The sequence below is a fragment of the Macrobrachium rosenbergii genome, chromosome 10 (assembly GCF_040412425.1).
Source record: "Macrobrachium rosenbergii isolate ZJJX-2024 chromosome 10, ASM4041242v1, whole genome shotgun sequence".
NCBI classification, from domain to species: Eukaryota; Metazoa; Arthropoda; class Malacostraca; order Decapoda; family Palaemonidae; genus Macrobrachium; species Macrobrachium rosenbergii.
Genome location: NC_089750.1, coordinates 49,451,124 through 49,471,346, shown reverse-complemented (window position 1 = coordinate 49,471,346; position 20,223 = coordinate 49,451,124). Strand labels below are relative to the sequence as shown.

Here is a 20,223-nt window from a genome sequence, read left to right as displayed (position 1 = left end):
AACCCGTCCCCACACGGTTTCCTGGTTCTTAAATGACGTACTTAAATTAGCATCGGACACTGATAATGAACGGTGTTCATATTCGAGTCTGTTAAGGAAAACGTTATTCTTAATTAGCCTAGCTTCAGATGCCAGAATTTCTGAACTGTCCGCTCTCTCTAGAGAACCGAACCATGTTGATTTCCTCCCGTCAGGAGAAGTTCTGTTAGCCCTGGATCTCAATTTTTTAGCTAAGAATGAAGATCCACAAGATAGATGGTCCCCTTGGAAGGTTATCCCCCTTCCACAGGATCTGTCCTTATGTCCAGTCACTACTTTAAAGGCTTATTTAGATAGAACTTCTAATATAATGTCTGGCCCTCTTTTTGTTAGGGAAGGTGGAGGAACCCTTTCCTTAAAGGCCATCAGGCAACAAATACTGTATTTTATTAAGCAAGCTAACCCGGATTCAGTACCCAAGGTTCATGATATCCGAGCAGTGGCCACCTCCACTAATTATTTTCATAATATGAACTTTGAGGATCTTAAAAAATATACGGGTTGGAAATCACCATCAGTATTCAAATGCCACTACCTTAAATCTCTAGAGGCCCTAAAATTTTCCACAGTGGCTGCTGGAAGTATTGTCCCTTCCGCTCTAGATTAGCCTATGTAATCTTAGTTATCCTGTCCCTTTTCCTCTCTCGCCTACCTGCCTCGTTTACTCACCTTGCCGTCTATCCTTAGGTCAGGCATGCTTCACAGCCTGACTCCTGACCATGTTGCATATTGCTTTTATTCCCCTTTTTGTTAGCATTTAAGTGTCTTGGTGTTAACCAATATTTTGTGTCTGTATGCCCTATGTTATTAATCATGTCTTATCTTATATTATTAATCATGTCTTATTTTTGCTACTTGGGTAATTAAAACTCAGTAATTACTTATAGTTTTATTTATCGCCATCACAGTAGTTGTCAGAGGGCTTCACCAAGCTTTGTATGATTATTTCTCTGTTACGATTTCACCGGGTGACACAGGTCGAACCCAGAAAAGGGATTTTGACAAAGGAAAAATCTATTTCTGGGGGAAGACCTGTGTCACCTGGTGACCCACCCCTATTCTTCTTTCCCCCCCTGAATGGCATACCAAGCTTTGGGGGGGTGCTAACTTGGAATGAGGCCAAGATGACGGCTGAGGTGTTGGTTGGCTGGGAGATGGGCGTCGGATATGCGACAGCCCCTCACTTTCAGGGATTTTGAGATTGGAGATCTCTACAGGGCAGAGGCCTGTGGCAGTGGCAACACTCACCCTTTGTGTATACCGGCATCTATTATAGATGAGCGAACTGGGGGTAGTAACCCCGGCATTCTAGATAGCTTTTTCTCTGGTATATATAGCAATTCTTATACCTTGAAATGTGCTAAATGGAACCAATTTCACCAGGTGACACAGGTCTTCCCCCAGAAATAGATTTTTCCTTTGTCAAAATCCCTTATTGACAACTGCAGTTCTCAGAAGAAGCAAAGTGGTTAATCTTCAAAAATATATCAGGAATCTTTGAGCACCCTGAAAGGAGGGTGCTAATAGCCCACAGTTTTTGCCTGCTGCCCATAACTAGCATGTGCACAGGGCCTTCACAAAGTTAATCTGAACCAAAGTAAAAGACAGAAGAATCAGGTAGCAAAGAGGTCACATCCTTGGTAAGGGTTTCTGTACCAGGCAGGAGAATAGCATTCAGGTTGTACTTAGATATCTATCAGAGAGATACATCAGGTGCATTCCACTGAGTGATAAGCACATCAGGAGATTTGTCAAGCTCTACAGCAACTCTGCTTGTTACATGCCTGAACAAAAAGCTACTGAATAATTGTTGACCTCAGAAATCTATCTTCCAGCAGTTTGGAAGATAGATTTTGATGCACAGCTGGGATTATTACAAGGAAAAGTTATTCCTCCTTTTGTTCTCTTCCAATCTGTGTTAGACTAGGTCTGAGGCTTAACAGGCATCACCTTGACACTAGTTGTTTTTTTCTGGAGAGATTTCAAATCTTGTTGTTCTAATAGATTCTCTCAAAGTTCTACCCAGTTGAGAGAGGCTTCTTTGGCTACCCATTTTCATAAGATTCTGCCAGCACCTGAATGTCCTGAATATCCACACCTTGAAATTACAAAGTGAGATTTTAGGTGCAAGGGATTTTTGCAAGTTGCTGAGGTCAGTGCCAACCCCAGGGTGATTCTCTGCCATAAGGCACTGATGTGTTGGAAAAGGCTTGGAGCCTATCCAAAACACTATGACAGTCAGGTGTACTTTCTATTTATCCTCCAGAGGAGAAGAATGATGGCCATATTAGTGAGAAAGAGTTATTGTTCTGCTCTCTCTCAAGTTTTTGAGCTACAAGGTCCAGATCCACTTATCTTTCTCCTGTAGGACATGCATGGGTTTTCAAAAGGAAGTCACACCAAAATCACTTATGCTAACTTGTTGGAACCTTTCCCTGGTTTTACAAGGTATGATGGGATCACAGTGTGAATCTCTAGATAAATCATGCAGCTTAGATCTGACCTTGAAAATCGTCTTTGTTTCAGCTCATAAAGTCAAAATATTAAGAATCCACTTTCTTTTGTGTCAGATTTTGTAGCAAAGACCAAATAGTTGGGTAATTTTCATACTTCTTTTTCAGTTTCTGTCCTGTACTCTTTGTGCTAAGAATGAAGAGGATGTTCTTTGATGTCCAGAACATGCCATCAAGGGTTTCCTTGAGAGGATCAACAAATTTGAACAAGATAACACATGGTTTTTACATGTGCTGGTCATATTAACCCTTAAACGCCTATTGGACGTATCATACGTCGACTAAAATTGTCTGTTGGGTGCCGAGTGGATGTACCGTACGTCGACTACAAAAAATTTCAACCTTCGGTCAACTTTGACTCGACCGAAATGGTTGAAAAACGCAATTGTAAGCTAAAACTCTTACATTCTAGTAATATTCAATCATGTACCTTCATTTTGCAACAAATTGGAAGTCTCTAGCACAATATTTCGATTTATGGTGAATTTTTGAAAAAACTTTTTCTTATGCATCGGTGGTAACTCAGCCGAAAATTTCATAAATTCTTTCGTCATTTTGTCGTAATTTTTGCACTGTTCTATATTAGCCGTTACATAAAGTTTTATATATGAAAATGTGCACAATTTCATGTACAATACAGCAAAATACAACCCATGGTTGTAGCTTTTATCAGTTTGGAAATATTTTCATATAAACCATGATAACTGCCAAAACTTCAACCTTCGGTCAACTTTGACTCGACCGAAATGGTCAAAAAACACAATTTTAAGCTAAAACTCTTACGATCTAGTAATATTCAATCATTTACCTTCATTTTGCAACCAATTGGAAGTCTCTAGCACAATATTTCGATTTATGGTGAATTTTTAAAAAAACTTTTTTTTTCCTTACGTCCGTAATGTTTGCCAGAAATTCTTTAAAGTTTTATCACGTTGTCGTAATGTTTGCAATAACTGTTTTATATTGGTCGTTACATAAAGTTTTATATATGGAAATGTGCACAATTTCATGTAAGAATACAACAGAAAATAACTCATGGTTGTAGAAAAATTTTTTTATCAGTTTTGAAATATTTTCATATAAATCACGATAACTGCCAAAATTTCAACCATGGTTGTCAACAGTTTCAATTTTAACATAAATCGACCGAAATGGTAAAAAAAACGCAATTGTAAGCTAAAACTCTTACATTCTAGTAATATTCAATCGTTTAACTTCATTTTGCAATAAATTGGAAGTCTCTAGCACAATATTTCGATTTATGGTGAATTTTGAAAAAACATTTTCCTTACATCTCGCTGTGGTAACTTCGGCGAACATCTCAGAAATTCTTTCGTCTCGTTGTTGTAATATTTGCACCGCTTTATATTAGTCATTACATAAAGTTTTATATATGAAAATGTGCGTAATTTCATTTACAATACAACAAAAATAACTCATGGTTGTAGCTTTTATCAGTTTTGAAATATTTCCATATAAATCACGATAAATAGAAAAATTCAACTTTCGGTCAACTTTAACGCGACCGAAATGGTAAAAACTGCAATTGTAAGCTAAAACACTTACAGTCTAGTAATATTCAATCAATTAGCTTCATTTTTCAACAAACGGGAAGTCTCTAGCACAATATTTCGATTTATGGTGAATTTTTGAAAAAACATTTTTTTATGTCCGCACGTTCACAATTCATGCATCATTTTGTGATAATATTTTCTCTGTGTTGCTTTGATCGTTTTAAAATTTGTTATATACCAAAATCATTGCAATTTAGTGTACAATACAACTAAAAAAATTAAGTCATTAGCTTTAACCGTTTTGCTTACAGCGATTTGTATACAATTATATACAAGTTTTTTTTTTCGCTGTCATATATTCCAATATTTATATATGATAATGATATTTTTTCATTTCTGATGGTTGCATACTAAACTTCAGGCAATGACAAAAAAATTAGCCAAAAATGAACTCTTAATCTTAAAAACTAAGCGTGCTGTGATTTTTGAAAAAACTTTTTTCTGCTTTGGCGCTAACTCACTGAACGCCGCCAGCATACGGGAGACGTTTTTGTAAATAGGGCTTCGGCGTTAAAGGGTTAAAAGTAACCCTTTAATATTAATTTCTTTTACTAAGGCAGATAATCCTAAAACTTAATAAGATGTATGTAAGAATCAGATTTCCTAGGTTAAGGCCCAGGGGGTTTCCATTAACTTTATTGAATGCAGGTATCTAATAGTGACACTATTGTCACTGCATCAGATTGCCTTTCCCAAACCTCTTTATTTTTCTTCATGTGGTCTCCTTGTGTGATACTCTAAGAATACATGAACCACCACTTTTTTCCTGAGAAGTACATTTCATTTATTAGACTCACTATTGTTTATTGGAACCTTAATATATTTATGAGTCCTGAGTCCTGAAGTAGTATTTAGGAAGAGTGGCATACACATTTCTGGTGTGCAACAAACTCTCTCTAACTCTGAGCTCATTTCCATTTGGGGAGGGGGGGGAGCCTATATAGACCAATCACTTATGTACAAGTCATTATTTGATTGTAAGTAATTGTTCTAAACAAAATTAACTAGGCATTTCTTCCTTCTCCCACTTTATTTTCTGTTTTGTAAGGATGGGGCTTTTTATTGTCAAAATAAGCTTATAGTGGAATACTGAGTGAAATACTTTGGAATGTGGATGGTGAGAATTTGAGTGGCAGACACAGTCGAGCAAGGTAGTTTGTAAGAAAGGGATTCATCTATCTGTTAAGTGTAGCCTTTGAATCTCTATACACAGTAGTATTTTTTTTAATGTTTAATATTTTATTGAAATTTTCATTTCCATAAGTACTTATAACTTTAAATATTTGTTTCCATGCCTTCTCTTTTATTAAAGAGAGTATCATTAAAATGCTCCAATAGGAGTGAATGTTCATATTAAACTAATACAAAGGCCCTCAGAATGCTATGTTGCATTTAGTTTCTTCTCTTATAAAAGTTAAGATTTTCAAGAAGCAAATCTCTGTCCACCATAAGACAGACATTTCTTATGAAATTAAAGTCATCAGGTTTGTTCAGTATAGATAATTTAAAGTATTTAGCAAATTTATAAACCATACATTGAATGACTTTTTGAGGTATCTTGGTTATATTAACAAATTGAATGGTCACTTAAGGTTTCATTTACCTTTGTGTATTAGAAAATACTTCAAAACTTACTTCTTTCTCATGTGTGCTGTTGAGTGCAGAAACAAGTCAAATACACATAGAGCATCTGTTTGTTAGGTACATTGAATGATTTACTTAGCTCAGAATCACATTGCTTAATTCTTTTTTCAGGAATGTTACGTGACTCTCAGGTATATGAGGAAGAGGAGGAGGAAGACAGGGAGGAGGATGTACTTGGTAATCATTAGATGATGAAAGGGAAGAAAGGTAAGTTATCAAAGTTGTCTGTTTTCTTAATTTTTATGTTCTTTCTCTCTTTTCCCTGAAAATCTTGTATCTAAAAGTACATGAACATGTAACGAATTTCTTTTTATGTATTTAGACATTGTAGAGTTTGTGAAAATAAAGCCATAGAGAGGATCCTAGGTATCAGATGGGAAGATCACATTTGTGATGAATCTTTAAGAGATCACATGTTCAACATTTTAGAAGAAGGATTGGTGACTGATGAGTGGCATTGTAAGACAGGCCGTTACATGGAGACCTCAAGGTTCTAGAAGATTGGGAAGGCCAAGACATACGTGGATCAGAACTACAAAGATGGAGTTAAGGATATTTTTTTATGATCTACTTGAGAGAGAAAGAGACACAGATGGTTGAAGGAATTTGTGTCACAATGGTGTGAGTAACATTGTCAAATTAGTTGGTAGTTAGCTATCATCTTAGAGCACCAAGTTGGCTATCATTTTGTGGAACCAAGTTGGTTATCCTTTTGTGGAACCAAAGGCACTGTTATTAGTGATACAGATTTTTTTGTATCAGAATATAGTACAAATATTTATTTTACAATTTTTGGTTGATATTCATGGTACAGTACATTTCTCATGGATATGAAATTCAGATTTTGTATTTTAATTTTTTCTTTATAGACTTTATCACTGCATCTGTCTTCATATTCACCTTACTGGGTAAAAGAAAGGTTGTCAAGAGGGAATGCTGTTTGCAAAAAGCAAAGGCAGGCTTTTTTTTTTCCTGTGCCGCTTTCTAGAGGAAAGTTACTGATTGAAGTGTGGCTTCAAAGTTTATATGAAAGTAAACTGTAGTATTCATATCCCACTGTAAGATGAACATGTATAAAAGATGGCAAAGTTTTCAAGCCAAAAGTATTTATATTCTTACAGTGGCCTTACATTAGATTTTAGGGGCCTTCTTGAATTTCATTTCTTTGTAGCAAGAAGAAACTAGTTTTTTTTTTAAACAAGTAGGCTGCCTGTCAGTCAAAAGTTTTCAGGAATGTTTCTGTGTGGTAACAAAATTTTCATTGTAGAATAATTGCAAAACATAGAGATTGTATTTGTGTAGTACAGTGTAATCATTGACTATTTTGTCCTAAATTGTAGAGATTGTATTTGTGTGGTACAGTGTAATCATTGACTATTTTGTCCTAAATTGTGTTTGTTTATGTTGCTGAAGTAAAGTATTGTCATGTACAGTATATAGTCAAGTTTATTGCCATATATGAAAACTAATAGCATTTAAGGATAAATAGAACAGATTTTAAAATAATTAAATCAGAAAAGACTTTAAAAGGCTGAAGTAGGTTTTTACTTATGAGAAGGATGAGATAGGTCTTGAGTTTTAGCATACAAGACGTGAGAAATGAAACCATTTTGGGAAAGTGTTATTGAAAACTCAGTTCTTTATTAACATTTTCACATTTTCAGTTTTATTAACCCAATGAAATACAGTGCTGAATCACCATGTTTAGTAACAGTTCTTTATAAAATTAACATTTCTTATTGTTCTGGTATGTAATTTAATTTCTAGAATATGTAAAAAAAAGGAATGTTGTCGTAATGGAATGTCTTCATTGTGAAAGGAATTTTTTTATTTATTGGTTGTTTCAATGATGTACAGTAAATAAATGTGAAAACATTTGGTTCTCTGGTTTCTTTGGTTCCTTATCAAATAGATTTCCTTCCAGTCATTCAGTTATGTTGTTTTTTTATTATTATTATTATTATTATTATTATTATTATTATTATTATTATTATTATTATTATTATTATTATTATTATTATTATTATTATTATTATTATTCAAAAAGGGCAAGCATTAAATTGGAAAGCCTGATTGACCAAGTGTCCACAAAATTAAACATTTCATATGTACATAAAAATAAACATAGTACCTTAAAAAAGATGAATGAATTTTCCTTCTCATATACATGTTACGTGTTTTGTAGAACATCAATATTGTAAAATTCTGTTGATGAGAGTCATTGTCAGTGACACTGCCCTCTATTGTTATGTTCATAGCCCTCTTGGAAATGGTAAGAATCTAAGAGAGGTGATCTTTATCTCAATTGCTGTGCATTTATTGTACATATCCAGTTAAATATTTGTGTAAATGTAGAAGACACTATGATAAGCAACATAAACCTGGAGAAGAAAGAAATGGGAATGGGAAGAGTGGTGCTTGATACCACAGAAAGCAATAACTCAGCCTCTTGAAAGTTGGAAAATTCTAAGGAAAATGGAGGCAGCATGTGAGTTGCAAAGATGGGCCAAAAAATAATAATAATAATAATAATAATAATTATAATAATAATGTTAATTGTGATAATATTAATAATAATTAATAACAGTAATAATAATAATAATGTTAGAGTTTACCTGGGAAAGAATGGGGAAACTTACTAAGTGGGTTTAATTCTCACTGCAGGTATAGATTCAGGTAACCAGCATGAAGAAAAAGGTTAAGCTGAAGGCTTTACTCCAATGGGGAGAGTTTAGATAAACACTTGGAGTTCACAAAAATCATTTATATTTATATTAACAAACTAAATCAGAAGAATGGGGAATTTGCAAAACCAGACAAGGTGAAAACAGATTCCTGTTGAATAACTAAAATTAGTCATGCAATAACAATGATGGAAAAAATCCACTTCATGGGATCCATTAGGTGAGCGGTAGTAGTTGTAGCAACAGCACAAGCACAGGGGTGAAGAGATGATTCCACAGCTAGCAACTCTGTCTGCAAACGAGAATGCATCGGTTACTCGCACAGATTTAAGTAGCGAATTATGGAATCGAGAGGTTGCACATAAAGTACCAAAGCAACTCGATTCTAGACCCTGGAATGAACGTGAACTGGAATAATTTACTCACTGCACTAAATAAATCAGGTCTTGTGAAAAGATGGCATTTTAGAAAGGAAATTAAATTCAGTAGAAGAATAATAGGGTCGTGACTGATTCAAAACCTCACTTTGGGTACATTACCTTTCTGTAGGAGGCGGGAGGGCCTTATCTTCAGTCCCAGATGGGAGGGCATGAGTTAAGGGCTCCACCACAAAGGAAGACAGGCTCAAAGCAGCCACATGGAAAAATCATGGCTCTGATGGAGCGGATGAAGCAAGGGACAAGTATTTGGAGTCCAGGGCCTGGCGTCCCTGACTAACACCACCTGGGTGTCGTCTTTTAAAACCTTTGGCAGATTATGATTCCTCTCCTCCTAGATGGTAGTGCCTGTGTGCCTCATGGTCTGTTTTCTATGCTTTCCATGCTTTCGCCCTGCAGTACGCCATGCTGTGTGCCCTGGCCACGTGGTGATTCCGTTGTTAAGACCCAGGCACTTTCTCTTTTGGAATTAATCCCCTTCGCCAGCTCATCCATGCCTCCGGTGGGGATTTGGCTTCTCGGAAGGCGGTACCTGAAAGAGAGGCTTGAGCAGTCACTAGGTCAAGGAGGAGAATTAAGAGATTGTTTTTAAGGGGTGAGGAAGGAGAGATTCTTCCAAGAAGGGGCAATGTTTTTGCTTAAGCTGTCTTTATCTTAATTAAATACGTAAATTGTGTTAGCATGGTGCATCATCACTTTTAGAGTGAGAGGTGACTTATATTCGTGACAATAATAATAATAATAATATATACAGTCTTCTCTATTCTTATCTTTCTTTCATCAGCATGTAGCTGGCATATCAGGTTTCCTAAAAACATAAAGATTTCTGTTGTTTGAGGTTTATTTTGTCTAATGTGTCAACAGCGCACTGGCAGTCAGCTATGACAGTATAAAAGCAAGTGAATTAAGGTACGTGATGTACAGGTATTTATAGCAGGAAGGGTGTTTACAATCGGTAGGTTGGTCGGTTGGCAAGAGTTTTAATTAGTTGTAGGTTGGTGACGAAATCTGTCCCTGAGGCGTTGAGATCACCTTGGCCTAACCAGTATTGCTTGCTGGAGGTGGATGTTGGCTCGGGTAACCCCTACTGGTGTGGTTGATATTATAGGCTGTTAAGGTGACATGTCATCAGCTTCTGGCGCGCGCGCGCGCGCACACACACACACACACACACACACACACACACACACACACACACACACACACACACACACACACACACTCTCTCTCTCTCTCTCTCTCTCTCTCTCTCTCTCTCTCTCTCTCTCTCTCTCTCTCTCTCTCTCTCTCTCATGACGGTGCCTGGTGTTGGTTGATTTTTTATATTTCTTATGATGGTTGGGAGAAATTCTGTTTCTTTCACCGTGTTGATACTTGCCTTTTTTTCTAATATATATGCAGTGATTTGAGAAACCGTAGACGTCGACAGTACAGTGTTTGGTCTATAATTTCTATGTTCTTTATAAGCTCAGCTCTTTCTGATCTTCTGTTGTGATTTTCTTTATAATGATTAAAAATGGCCCCTTCTTGAACCAACACTGGTTAGGCCTAGGAGATCTCAACGCCTCAGGGACAGATTTCGTCACCATCCTATGAATAATCAAAATTCTTGCCAACTAACCAACCCACCGATTGTAAACACCCAAGAGGTAGCGGAAAGGGTATTCCATTTGTGGGGAAGGCCCATGGTAGACCTTATTGCAACAAGGTTCAACAGAAAACCAGAGGGTTTTTGTTCGGTCGTTCCAGATCCCTGGGCCGTGGCAAAGGACGCCCTTCAACGTTCCTGGGACAACCTGGAAGCATACGCCTTTCACCCCTTTTGCCTAATCCATCAAGTGATCAACAGAGTAATGATGTCCCAGAACCTCAGGATGACCCTAGTGGGTCCCTTTTGGCCACACACACAATGCTTTCCTGATATTCTAACCTTGTTGATGGAAGCTCCAGGAGAGATTCCTTCATGACACAACCTTCTTTGCCAATTATGTATAGAAAGGTTTCACCGATCTGTAGGGCCCTATCTCTTCACAACTGGGAACTGTCAAGTGTCTCTTGCAAGTCAGAGATGTCAGGCTACTTCAGAAGGTCATCTACAGCCGTGTATTAAGGAAAATGGGCAGTCTACTGTGATTGGTGTCATCAATGGGGTTTCTCTCCTGTTGGAACCTCTATTCAACAAGCAGTGGACTTTTTCACCTTTCTCTTTAGGGAGAAACTACTCTATTTCAGCCATCAAGGGTTTACAGAGCTGCTCTAGGACTAGTTCTTCGTTTAAAAGATGTGAATTTCACTTCATTATGGGAGGTTTCTATGCTTCTCAAGAGTTTTGAGCAGTCCTGTTCCCAAAAAGATCTCAAACCTCCAAATTGGGACCTGACCATGGTGCTCAGCAGCCTTATTTGCCCTCCATATGAACCCTTACAAGGCTCAACAGACAGGTATTTAACCCTCATGACGGTTTTCTTACTGGCCTTGGCTTCATCAGAGAGGGTCAATGAACTACATGGACTCCCTTTTAACGTTAAACATACGAGGGGTTGGAGTTCCGTAGCCTTCGAATTTGTCCCAGAATTTGTAACCAAGACTCAAAATCCCTCTATTCATGATGACAGATTTGAGTCTTTCTCAATCCCCTCTCTCTGGGATTTTGTTGGTGATGACCCAGATGAATTGTTGTTATGTGTCATCAGGGCACTGCATAGCTATCTAAAAAGGACTCTGCATCTCAGACCTGATAACCAAAGACTTTTTGTTAGTACAGCCGGAACTAGAAAGAAATGTCCAAGAATACTATCTCCCGGTTACATGAAGTGATTAGACAAGCTTACACCTCTACTTCACATTCAGGTGCTGATACATTGCATGCAAGAGCACATGGTGTTAGGGGCTTAGGACCTACCATCGCTTTCAAGAAGAACTTGCCACTTCACAGGATTTTGAAGGCAGGACCTGGCTTTGCCAAACCACCTTCATATCCTTCTATCTGCAGGACATTGCCCACAGGTCCTTGGACACTTTTTCCTTGGGTCCGGTGGTGGCTGCTCAACAAGGTTTTTAATTCATCCAGTGCCCCTAGCGGGACAGTTAGTATTGTACCTATGATGTTGGATGTAAAAGTGAGAGTGAATGAGATGACTGGTCTTCTTCCGTTCTCTTTCTTCTTCTCTACTGCCGGGCAGTAGAGAGAATAATTCCATCATATGCTGGGACTGGTTAGATGCAGGTGACCAAGCTTCCATTCTATAGAGTCTTTATGTTTGTTCTTACACAATACAAATTCTTTTTAGGAGCAAGTCCCATTCCTCTCTCTTACAAAGAGAGCGGTGGAAATGGCAACAAATTGGTGGCTAATGTAAATTTTGTTGTCTCTGACAGTTCTCTACCATCATCAAGACACAATAGAGATATGTACTTCATTTTCTTTTAGCTCAGATGTCTGGCTGTTCAGCAAACTATGCTCAACAGATCAGAGGCTTTTGACACCTTCCTATGTACTTCCTATGGTTAGGAAGTGAGCCCAGGTGGTCTGAACCTCCAGTTGTTTCTAAGACTTTCTTACCCTCCCTCCAAGAGTAAGTGTACATCCTTATGTTAAGACCAAGGTTTGTTCCGTATATGAACAAATGGCAGATTTAAAATCCATTTGTATTATTTGGAATGAATCTTACCTACTGTTAAAGTTAGCTTTATTTTTGCACTGTTTGGTGTGATTGGCATTTTTTTTTAAATCAGAATACGCTTGGCCAACCCACGAGGACTGTCACTGTAGTCATCTGTTTTCCCACTAGATGGTGCTGGAATGTTTACGTTCTTGTCATATTTCTTCATGCCGATCTGTTATATGGACGGTCGGATCAGCGTTTGTAATATTTTGTTGATTTTTGGCTAATTTTCTCCTGTACAGTACTGTGCTTGTTCTTGTTTTTGCTTTATGTCATCTACAACAAGCAGAGGTGAAAGCATCAGGCTGTAAAGGAAAGCCTTCGTGAAAACTGAATGTTTAGATTTTGCAAGACGACCTCATAACCTATGTTAGACTAGACTAGTTGCTCAGGCACAAGTGTGGTTTTCTTGATATGTAGATTTTGAGTGATCTGATGAGAAGATGTAAATTTTGTTAGCATCGGAAGATGTTAGAAGCTGATAATTTACGTAAAAAATTAGTTATGGCACACCAGAAGCCTACCCAGTCTTTTCCTTTTGTCTTCTGGTGTTGCTTCTTCATTAAACCTACTTAATAGCCTAGGTTAATTCCTCCCTCTCTCATTCTGCTCCGCCTTCTTTTGCTCCCCATGTGGTTCAGGAGAAAAATAATTATTGACATATGTTTTATTACTTAGGATTTTAATAGAAAATATTAGGGCCAAGATTCCTCCCCTAGTTTTCATTCCTTTTCAGTTTCCCCCACAAGAGTGAAGGTGTCGGAGCCTTGGCATCTGTCTGTAGCCTGCCCTCTGGACCCCTTCGTCAGTTGGTTGTCTCCTCTGACAGGGAACCAAGGCGTGTCTCAGGACCAAAGTTCTGTGCCCTCCGACACCTCTCTCATTTGTTTTTCCCAGTTCAGGTTCGGTGCCAAACTTGTAGCGAGTTTAGTGGTTGACACTTGCGTTCGCTGGCTCCATGTTGCCAACTTTGACAAGCTGAAATCCGCTAAACATAGTGGTTTTTTCCGCTAAGTTGGCAGCACTGGCTGGCTCACATAACATCCCCTTTAGAGAGAGTGATTGTGATGTATGTGAACCGTAGAGTTAGGGTTTCAGATGTATTACGTTTGCCTCAGTAGTTCTGAACAGCATATCTGTTCGTCTGTTATATTTTGCTCCCCTAGTATCGTCCCCAACTGGATGATAACCCTCCCCCCCTCTTTCTCAGTTTTTCCCCTCAATCGACTTGTATTCATCACGGGGTGACAATTATTCCTTTTCGTATAGCAGCTCTTCCTCTTCTGCCACTTATTTAACTAGAGTGAGTTGGCCTGATTTAAGCACAGCTCTCGCTTCTCGATAATCGCCTCTTATGTGTTGTGCAGTCTCTCCGACCGTGAGTCAGTCTGTGCAGACGACACTTGACTGTCATCAAGGTTACATGGTGATGTCATACAAGAATCCTCTCCCTTCTCCACCTAAATACCCATTCCTCCATCCAGTATTTTCACCCAGCATTCCATGTCGTCATTAATCACGTTCCAGCCGTTTTTCACCTCTTCCACCTCAGTTCCTCCATTTCAACTTGAGTTTCAACTGTGTTTTGGTTGATTCTCCTTTAGTATCTAAATGGCACATAGCTCGCTTTGTTCTGTATTCTCTTCCTTTCACCAAATTGAATCCATTAACCAGGGCTCTAAAGTTTACTTCTATCTCTTCACCTGTTAAAACGCAGTAAGAAGTTTACTCTGGTTATGGTAGGGTACGTTCTCATGAAGTAGAGCCTTTGGGAAATGGATGAATAGTCGTAAGAGAATTACTGTATCCTACTATATTTTTATTGAAATATGAAGCTAGGTAACTGTTTAGTGTTTAATAGCTCTGCTCCTAACACAAGCAGTATTTTCTACTTGCAACTGTGTTTGTAAATTGAGCTCTAAGGAACCAACCGAACTAGACGATGTGCTGGCATGTTGCTGGCTTTATCTGTTCTTCAGAGGTGATCTCAGAAATGTTCCCTTTATGCTGGTTCTTGGATGCTACTGCATCTTTTCCCATTTTGAAGCCGCTTAGAGCTGGGTAAGGACTTGCTTATGATATACGTTTTGTCACCTTTCTCTGTGCAACTTGCAAGTTTCTAGTTCTTGGACCAAGGAAGTGAAGTCTCCTCTATAGGTAAGGTAATTGGGCCTAACTGTGAGGCAAAAGTACCTTTGATTTCAGTATTTTGTTCTAGCACTACAGCTCTATACTGCAAGTGTAATATTTATATGTGATTGTGTTATTTTACGTATTTATATTTACTGTATATGTACAGTATATATAAGCATATACAGTTGACCACCCCCATATTTGCAGGGGATATGTACCACAACCACCCACAAGTAGCAAAAATCCGCAAATATTTAAAACTACCTCTAAAAACGCTTATAACTGCCTATCTTGAAAGTTCAAATATCAAATGTATACTTAGAAGTATCATCATACATCAAATATACTGTAAACTATTATCCTATTACTGTAGTATTAATCTTTGAAATATTATTAACATCACTTTAAAGTCATCTTAAAAATTTACTCTTAAAAATATATACAGTACGCATGTACTTCTAACCCTTCCAGCCAATAAGAGAGAGAAAGAGAGAGAGAGAGAGAGAAAGAGATGAACCGAGTTGCTTACATGAGCTAAACAATTAAAAATGTCAATAATACAGTATATATTATGTATATCTTTCTATCAGCCACACTACCTGTCTATCTGTCTATCTATCTATGAATCTATCACCTTTGGTATGAGAGAGAGAGAAAGAGAGAGAAGAGACCACTGAGGGGGAACACATATTTGACCAAGAGTGGGCAACGCTTTCTACCCATCGCAGTCAGTATGTGAAGATATTTGACATATTTGACAGGTTACACCCTCCCCTTGCTCCAAAGCTTTTGGACAAGGCTGGGAAATAGATGAGGGAAAAAATTTATTGAACTAAAATCTTACTAATTCACTATATATTTTCTTTAATGAGTTGATATTTTGCTGTGTTTACATTATTAATATTAATATTTGAAAATTAGTAAATCATTTATTTATCATACAAAAAAAACATACTGTACATATTACATATGCATAAAAATTCTCTCATCTCAGTAAAAAGAGAGAGAGAGAATTATTTTTATTATTTAATGGTATTGTTTAATGTTATTAAACTTAATACAGTAGTAATATTTGAAAGTTAGTACTTTAAATCATTATTTTATCATAAAATGTATATGTAGGTACAGTACAGTATTTAGTCGCAAAAATAATATGAAAATACAGAATATTGCTGTACGAAAAAATCCACAAGTAGGTGAGTTTCCTGTGAATGATTTATAGATAGGTTCCACAGAAAAATCCTGAAATAGGTGAGTCTGCGAATAGCGGGGTACACTGTATATGTGTAATGTTTTTGCATGCATGTGCAGATATGTTTGTATGTGAATGATAATTATGAATATTAGTCCTGAAGGGGCAAAGTTTCTGTATGATGTGTCAGAGTTATAACCTCTCCTTGTAGACCTAGTTCCAAGGCTATGGGAAGAATGTCTTATTCCTTTTACAACTCAATATTTAGTAACATAAAACAGTCATGTAAATTATATTAGGTAGCCCTGCTCAACCATTAGTAGCTGTTATTGACAGTGGCCCAGTATGTCTACTTAACCCCCGAGTGTTTAAGGCCATTACCTAAGATGTCTCGACTCAGGAGATTAGAAATTCTTAGCACTACCTTTGCTTGAAGTCTTCCCTTTAGGTCCTTGCCCCTACAACCTTTTTCGCACAAAAGTTGCACATAGAATTTCCCTGTTAACTCTTGAGTTCTGTTTCAGTAGAGTTCTGGCTCACATTCTAAGTGGAAAAATTTTACACTTGTAACCGTAACTGAAATTTTGAACTACCAGTTCAGTAGGTTGTGTGGATCCTCAAAAGGCCGTGTGCAGATTTTCTGAAGTGTCTGGTAAAGCATCAAGTAGAACATTTGGTAGTGATAGTCCTCAGGGAAGGATACTCTGTACTTTTTTGTTATATTTTACCCCTATCAACTTCCTGATACCCTTCTCTCCAAACTCTTCACACAGTAAAGTTCAGAGTTTGGAAGGCTAGATTGGACAGTTGTCATGCAACAAGGCCTTCGACCCATGGACATTTCCTGTCTCAACAAGTTTACAGTGAACCCCCAGTATTCGCGGGGGATGCGTCCCACACACCCCCACGAATAGGTCAAATCCGCGAATGCATAAAACCCCTCTAAAAACACTTAGAACTGCCCATTTCTGGTCTCGACCTGTGTCACCCAGTGAAATGGTACCATTTAGCACATTTCTAGGTATAAGAATTGCTACATATACCAAAGAAAAAGCTATCTAGAATGCTGGGGTTACCACCCCCGGAGCGATCATCTAATCGATGTTGATATACACTAGGGGTGAGCTTACACCACCATCACAGGCCTTCGCCCAACAGATCTCTCTATTCTCAAAGTCCCAAATTGGATGTGCCGTTATAACGCCCGCTCACCCACTAAGCGTCATCACGATACCGCAACGTCATTCCAAATTTAGCACTGCTTCGAGAACATGTAAAAATTTTTGTGGTGTTTGTGTTCTCTATTTTAGCAGCTCATCATGTCTTCCACAGAGATTTTCTCACCATCTGAGTTGAGTACTAATTCTGGTTGGATTATTATCGCAGAGGCATCGTATTTTAGGTTTATGTAATTATTGTTTACTTAAATTCAACATTGTTATGTCTAGGTGTGTGCTGTAACTCTGCTCGTTTTTTGAATCTCCCTTTTTGATAAATGATTGAATTCTCCTAGTTTTTATATATTTACTCCATCTAGTTTGGAGCTTATTTGGAGAATTTACCGTTTCGCTGGTTGGGAATGAAGTATCGTCATTTGCCTCTTCGCTATCATGAAGGCTTTAGGTACCCCATTTTCTGACAATAGAATTTGGGTCCTTTTATGGGTCTCCCTTCTCTTCCAGCAAACTGGTTCCTTCTCGTTGGTGTAAATTATTTATTCATGATGTTAGCTGTTATGTACAAGCAAGGATGACATATTTATTCCTAGTTTAAGTTTTGCATTCGATACAACATCAGGGACGCCATTTTGGGTACCTTACGTTTACCCAAATGTTACCGAAGATAATGCATTTCTTTCGGCCCTCCCTGTCGTCGAATCAGTTTTGTATTCATATTGGTATTAGATGTGTTTAATCTTAGGCTAGTTTTATTTCACGATTGTTTTCTATGATATTTTGTTTGTTTATATACTTGGTAGTTTTATTTCTAATGTTCAGGTTCTTAGCTAGCCTATCCTACCTAGGTTTGGCATGAGGTTGCTCTTACACGATGTTCAGGATCCTACTTTTAACTCTCCCGACCAGTCCATTAGGTTTGGGAGGTGAGGTTAGTCTAGTAAGGGTTCTTTTAGCGTGAGGATCCTCACTTTTTAATTTACCTTCTGTCCACCAGTTGTTCCAGTTTTGTGAAGGGTGGTTGAGCTAGGACGTAGGTCCTTCTCTCCCCACACCAGTGGCATTAACCCTGGCCTTCCTGACTGGTCCAAGAAGCTTGGTTTTTGGAGAGTAGGCTACGATCATTAACTCCATATTCTCGTGTATGTAGCCTAGTTACCGTCCTTTTACCTTATTGGTTAGAAATTGGTGACGTCACCTGAGCATTGTCCGCGTAAGTGGGAAGCCGTTCGCTTGCGTTCGGCACCCCGTTATGTGGTTATAGTCGGCGTCTGGAGGGTACTACCCACCCGACTGGTCGCAATTCGCCGGGTTTCTGTCACTTTCTACCTTTCCCATACGGGCGGTGTTTCGTTAGCTCGCTTCTAATGGTTTTACTGCTTAGTAGCTGGAGCGTCGAACATTGTTCCGTGATTGCATGATAACAGTTATGGTATGTTAGTATTTACTTCCCCGCCGGTCTAGTCTGATTTTTCGTTGTTCTTATTCATTATCCACTCCGGTGGTGCGGGTCACGGTTGTTGGCGGTTTCCAATATCTGGTTTCCGCCCTGGCTGGTCATATAAGGCCATACATCCCCTGCTCCGCTACGTTGAGACTGTCCCCATAAATTAAGACACAATGAGTTTTCAGTGACTATTTACGCAGATTGTCATAGAGTACCTGTTTATATAACAGGTTAGAACATTCGTCAATTTAAACAATAGTTTAGTTTTTGCTGCCGGGATCAGTCCCGGAGGGGTTTTGCCTTGTTTCGCTTGTATCATTTTCTAAGCTAGGTTAAAGTATCCTTACTTGTCACCGGACCTATTCCAGCAGCTCTTGCTTTAATAATACTCATATACCATCATCCACTTACAGATGGTACGTTGTTTTTAACCACGGTGTCCGGCCGTTCCCAGCAACCGTGTGGACAGTGAAGTGTGCGCTCAGAAGACTCAAGCTGTGCATTGCAGGTTGGGGATGCGACCGCTTGGCACCCAGACAACTGTGAATTCTGTTACGCTTTCTGCGAACTGGTGTCCGCTGAGTCTGTAAGTGATGAGAGCCTGCTAACCTTTAGCCTCTTTCGGTATTGATGCCTCATTTAGAAACGTGCATAATAAGGAGTTTATTGTGTAAATCCTACCTTCCTTTCCAGTCTAACCTGTTAATCCGTACCTCTGCGCTGTCGACCCTGAAGACCTGGGTCGGCGGATTTAGGAGGAATGTTGTGTCCGGCAACCCCTATGTGCTTTCGGAAGGGATCTGTAATCTCCTCTACCCTGGTGCTCGGATCTCCGCTGCATTACCGGGGGTGGTCGGTCGCCCCAATCATTGAAAAGATCAGATTGGACACGCAACCCTCCCGAGATGTCTCCCTGTGCGGGGAGGTGGCAGTGGATGTGGCGGTTATTAACATCCACCTGGAGCCCATGAGTGTAGAAACACATCAGGTAGAAGGTAGGGTAGTAAGTGAGGCAGGTGAGGTTAGTTTGGTTAATTCTTTATTTTATTTCACCTTCTTCTTCTTCCGGCTGGTCAGCTGGTATGGTCGCCAGTGTCGTGGCATGCTGCTCAGTTGTCGCGACTTCGCGCCTCTCCCAAGGTGATGAAAAATCACTGGTTCTCTGTCATGATCAGCTTCCTTCCAGGGATTTCCAAACCAGCTAACCTTGGGGACAGATCTCGATCTGTTATGCCCAAGGTGAATTCTCAGAAAAAGAAGGACTTAACAAAGTCCTCTAAAACCTCAAAGATCTAATCCGCCAGCTCCTCTAAGCTCAGCTCCCTCAAAGTGGCGCCACAAGTAAGGCTACTCCCCTTATAAGGGTCGAGGTCCAGAGATTCGGTAAGTCTCCACAGCTTCGATTTGATTCTGAGGCTACTCCAGAAAATCGACTTATAAAATCTGGTCACAAGGGTCGAGAGTCAGTACAGCCATTGGCACAAAAGATGCAGGTTCAGGAAAGTTTGCTCTCTGGATTTATCCAATCCGGAGCAGCACATCAATCCCATGTTGTCCCGGACGCCTCCAAACTGCCCCCTTTGTTAAGGGAAACCCGTGGCGACTGGCCTTATATGCCCTCCTGCATAACGGCACATTGACTATCGAAGGTTTAGGCACTCGTTGTCTGGAGGAACTGGAGTTCTTTCCAGCCGACCTAATCTCCCCCCCCCATCCAGGT

At 38.9% G+C, this 20,223-nt stretch overlaps 1 protein-coding gene across 9 annotated transcripts in view; it reads left to right on the top strand.

Moving 5' to 3' along the window:
• Positions 1-7,649, top strand: part of LOC136842619 (snRNA-activating protein complex subunit 5-like) — a 135,473-nt gene extending 127,824 nt beyond the window's left edge. For 2 of the 9 annotated variants that reach the window (XM_067110228.1, XM_067110234.1), the window contains exons 5-6: positions 5,882-5,977; positions 6,239-7,649. In XM_067110228.1, the coding sequence (XP_066966329.1) occupies positions 5,882-5,958 (77 nt within the window). In that variant the 3' untranslated portion in view covers positions 5,959-5,977; positions 6,239-7,649. Of the gene's footprint in view, positions 1-5,881; positions 5,978-6,136 lie in introns of all 9 variants that reach the window. The other 7 variants (XM_067110229.1, XM_067110235.1, XM_067110227.1 and 4 more) reach the window with 5 other exon arrangements.
• Positions 7,650-20,223: the final 12,574 nt, after the last annotated feature.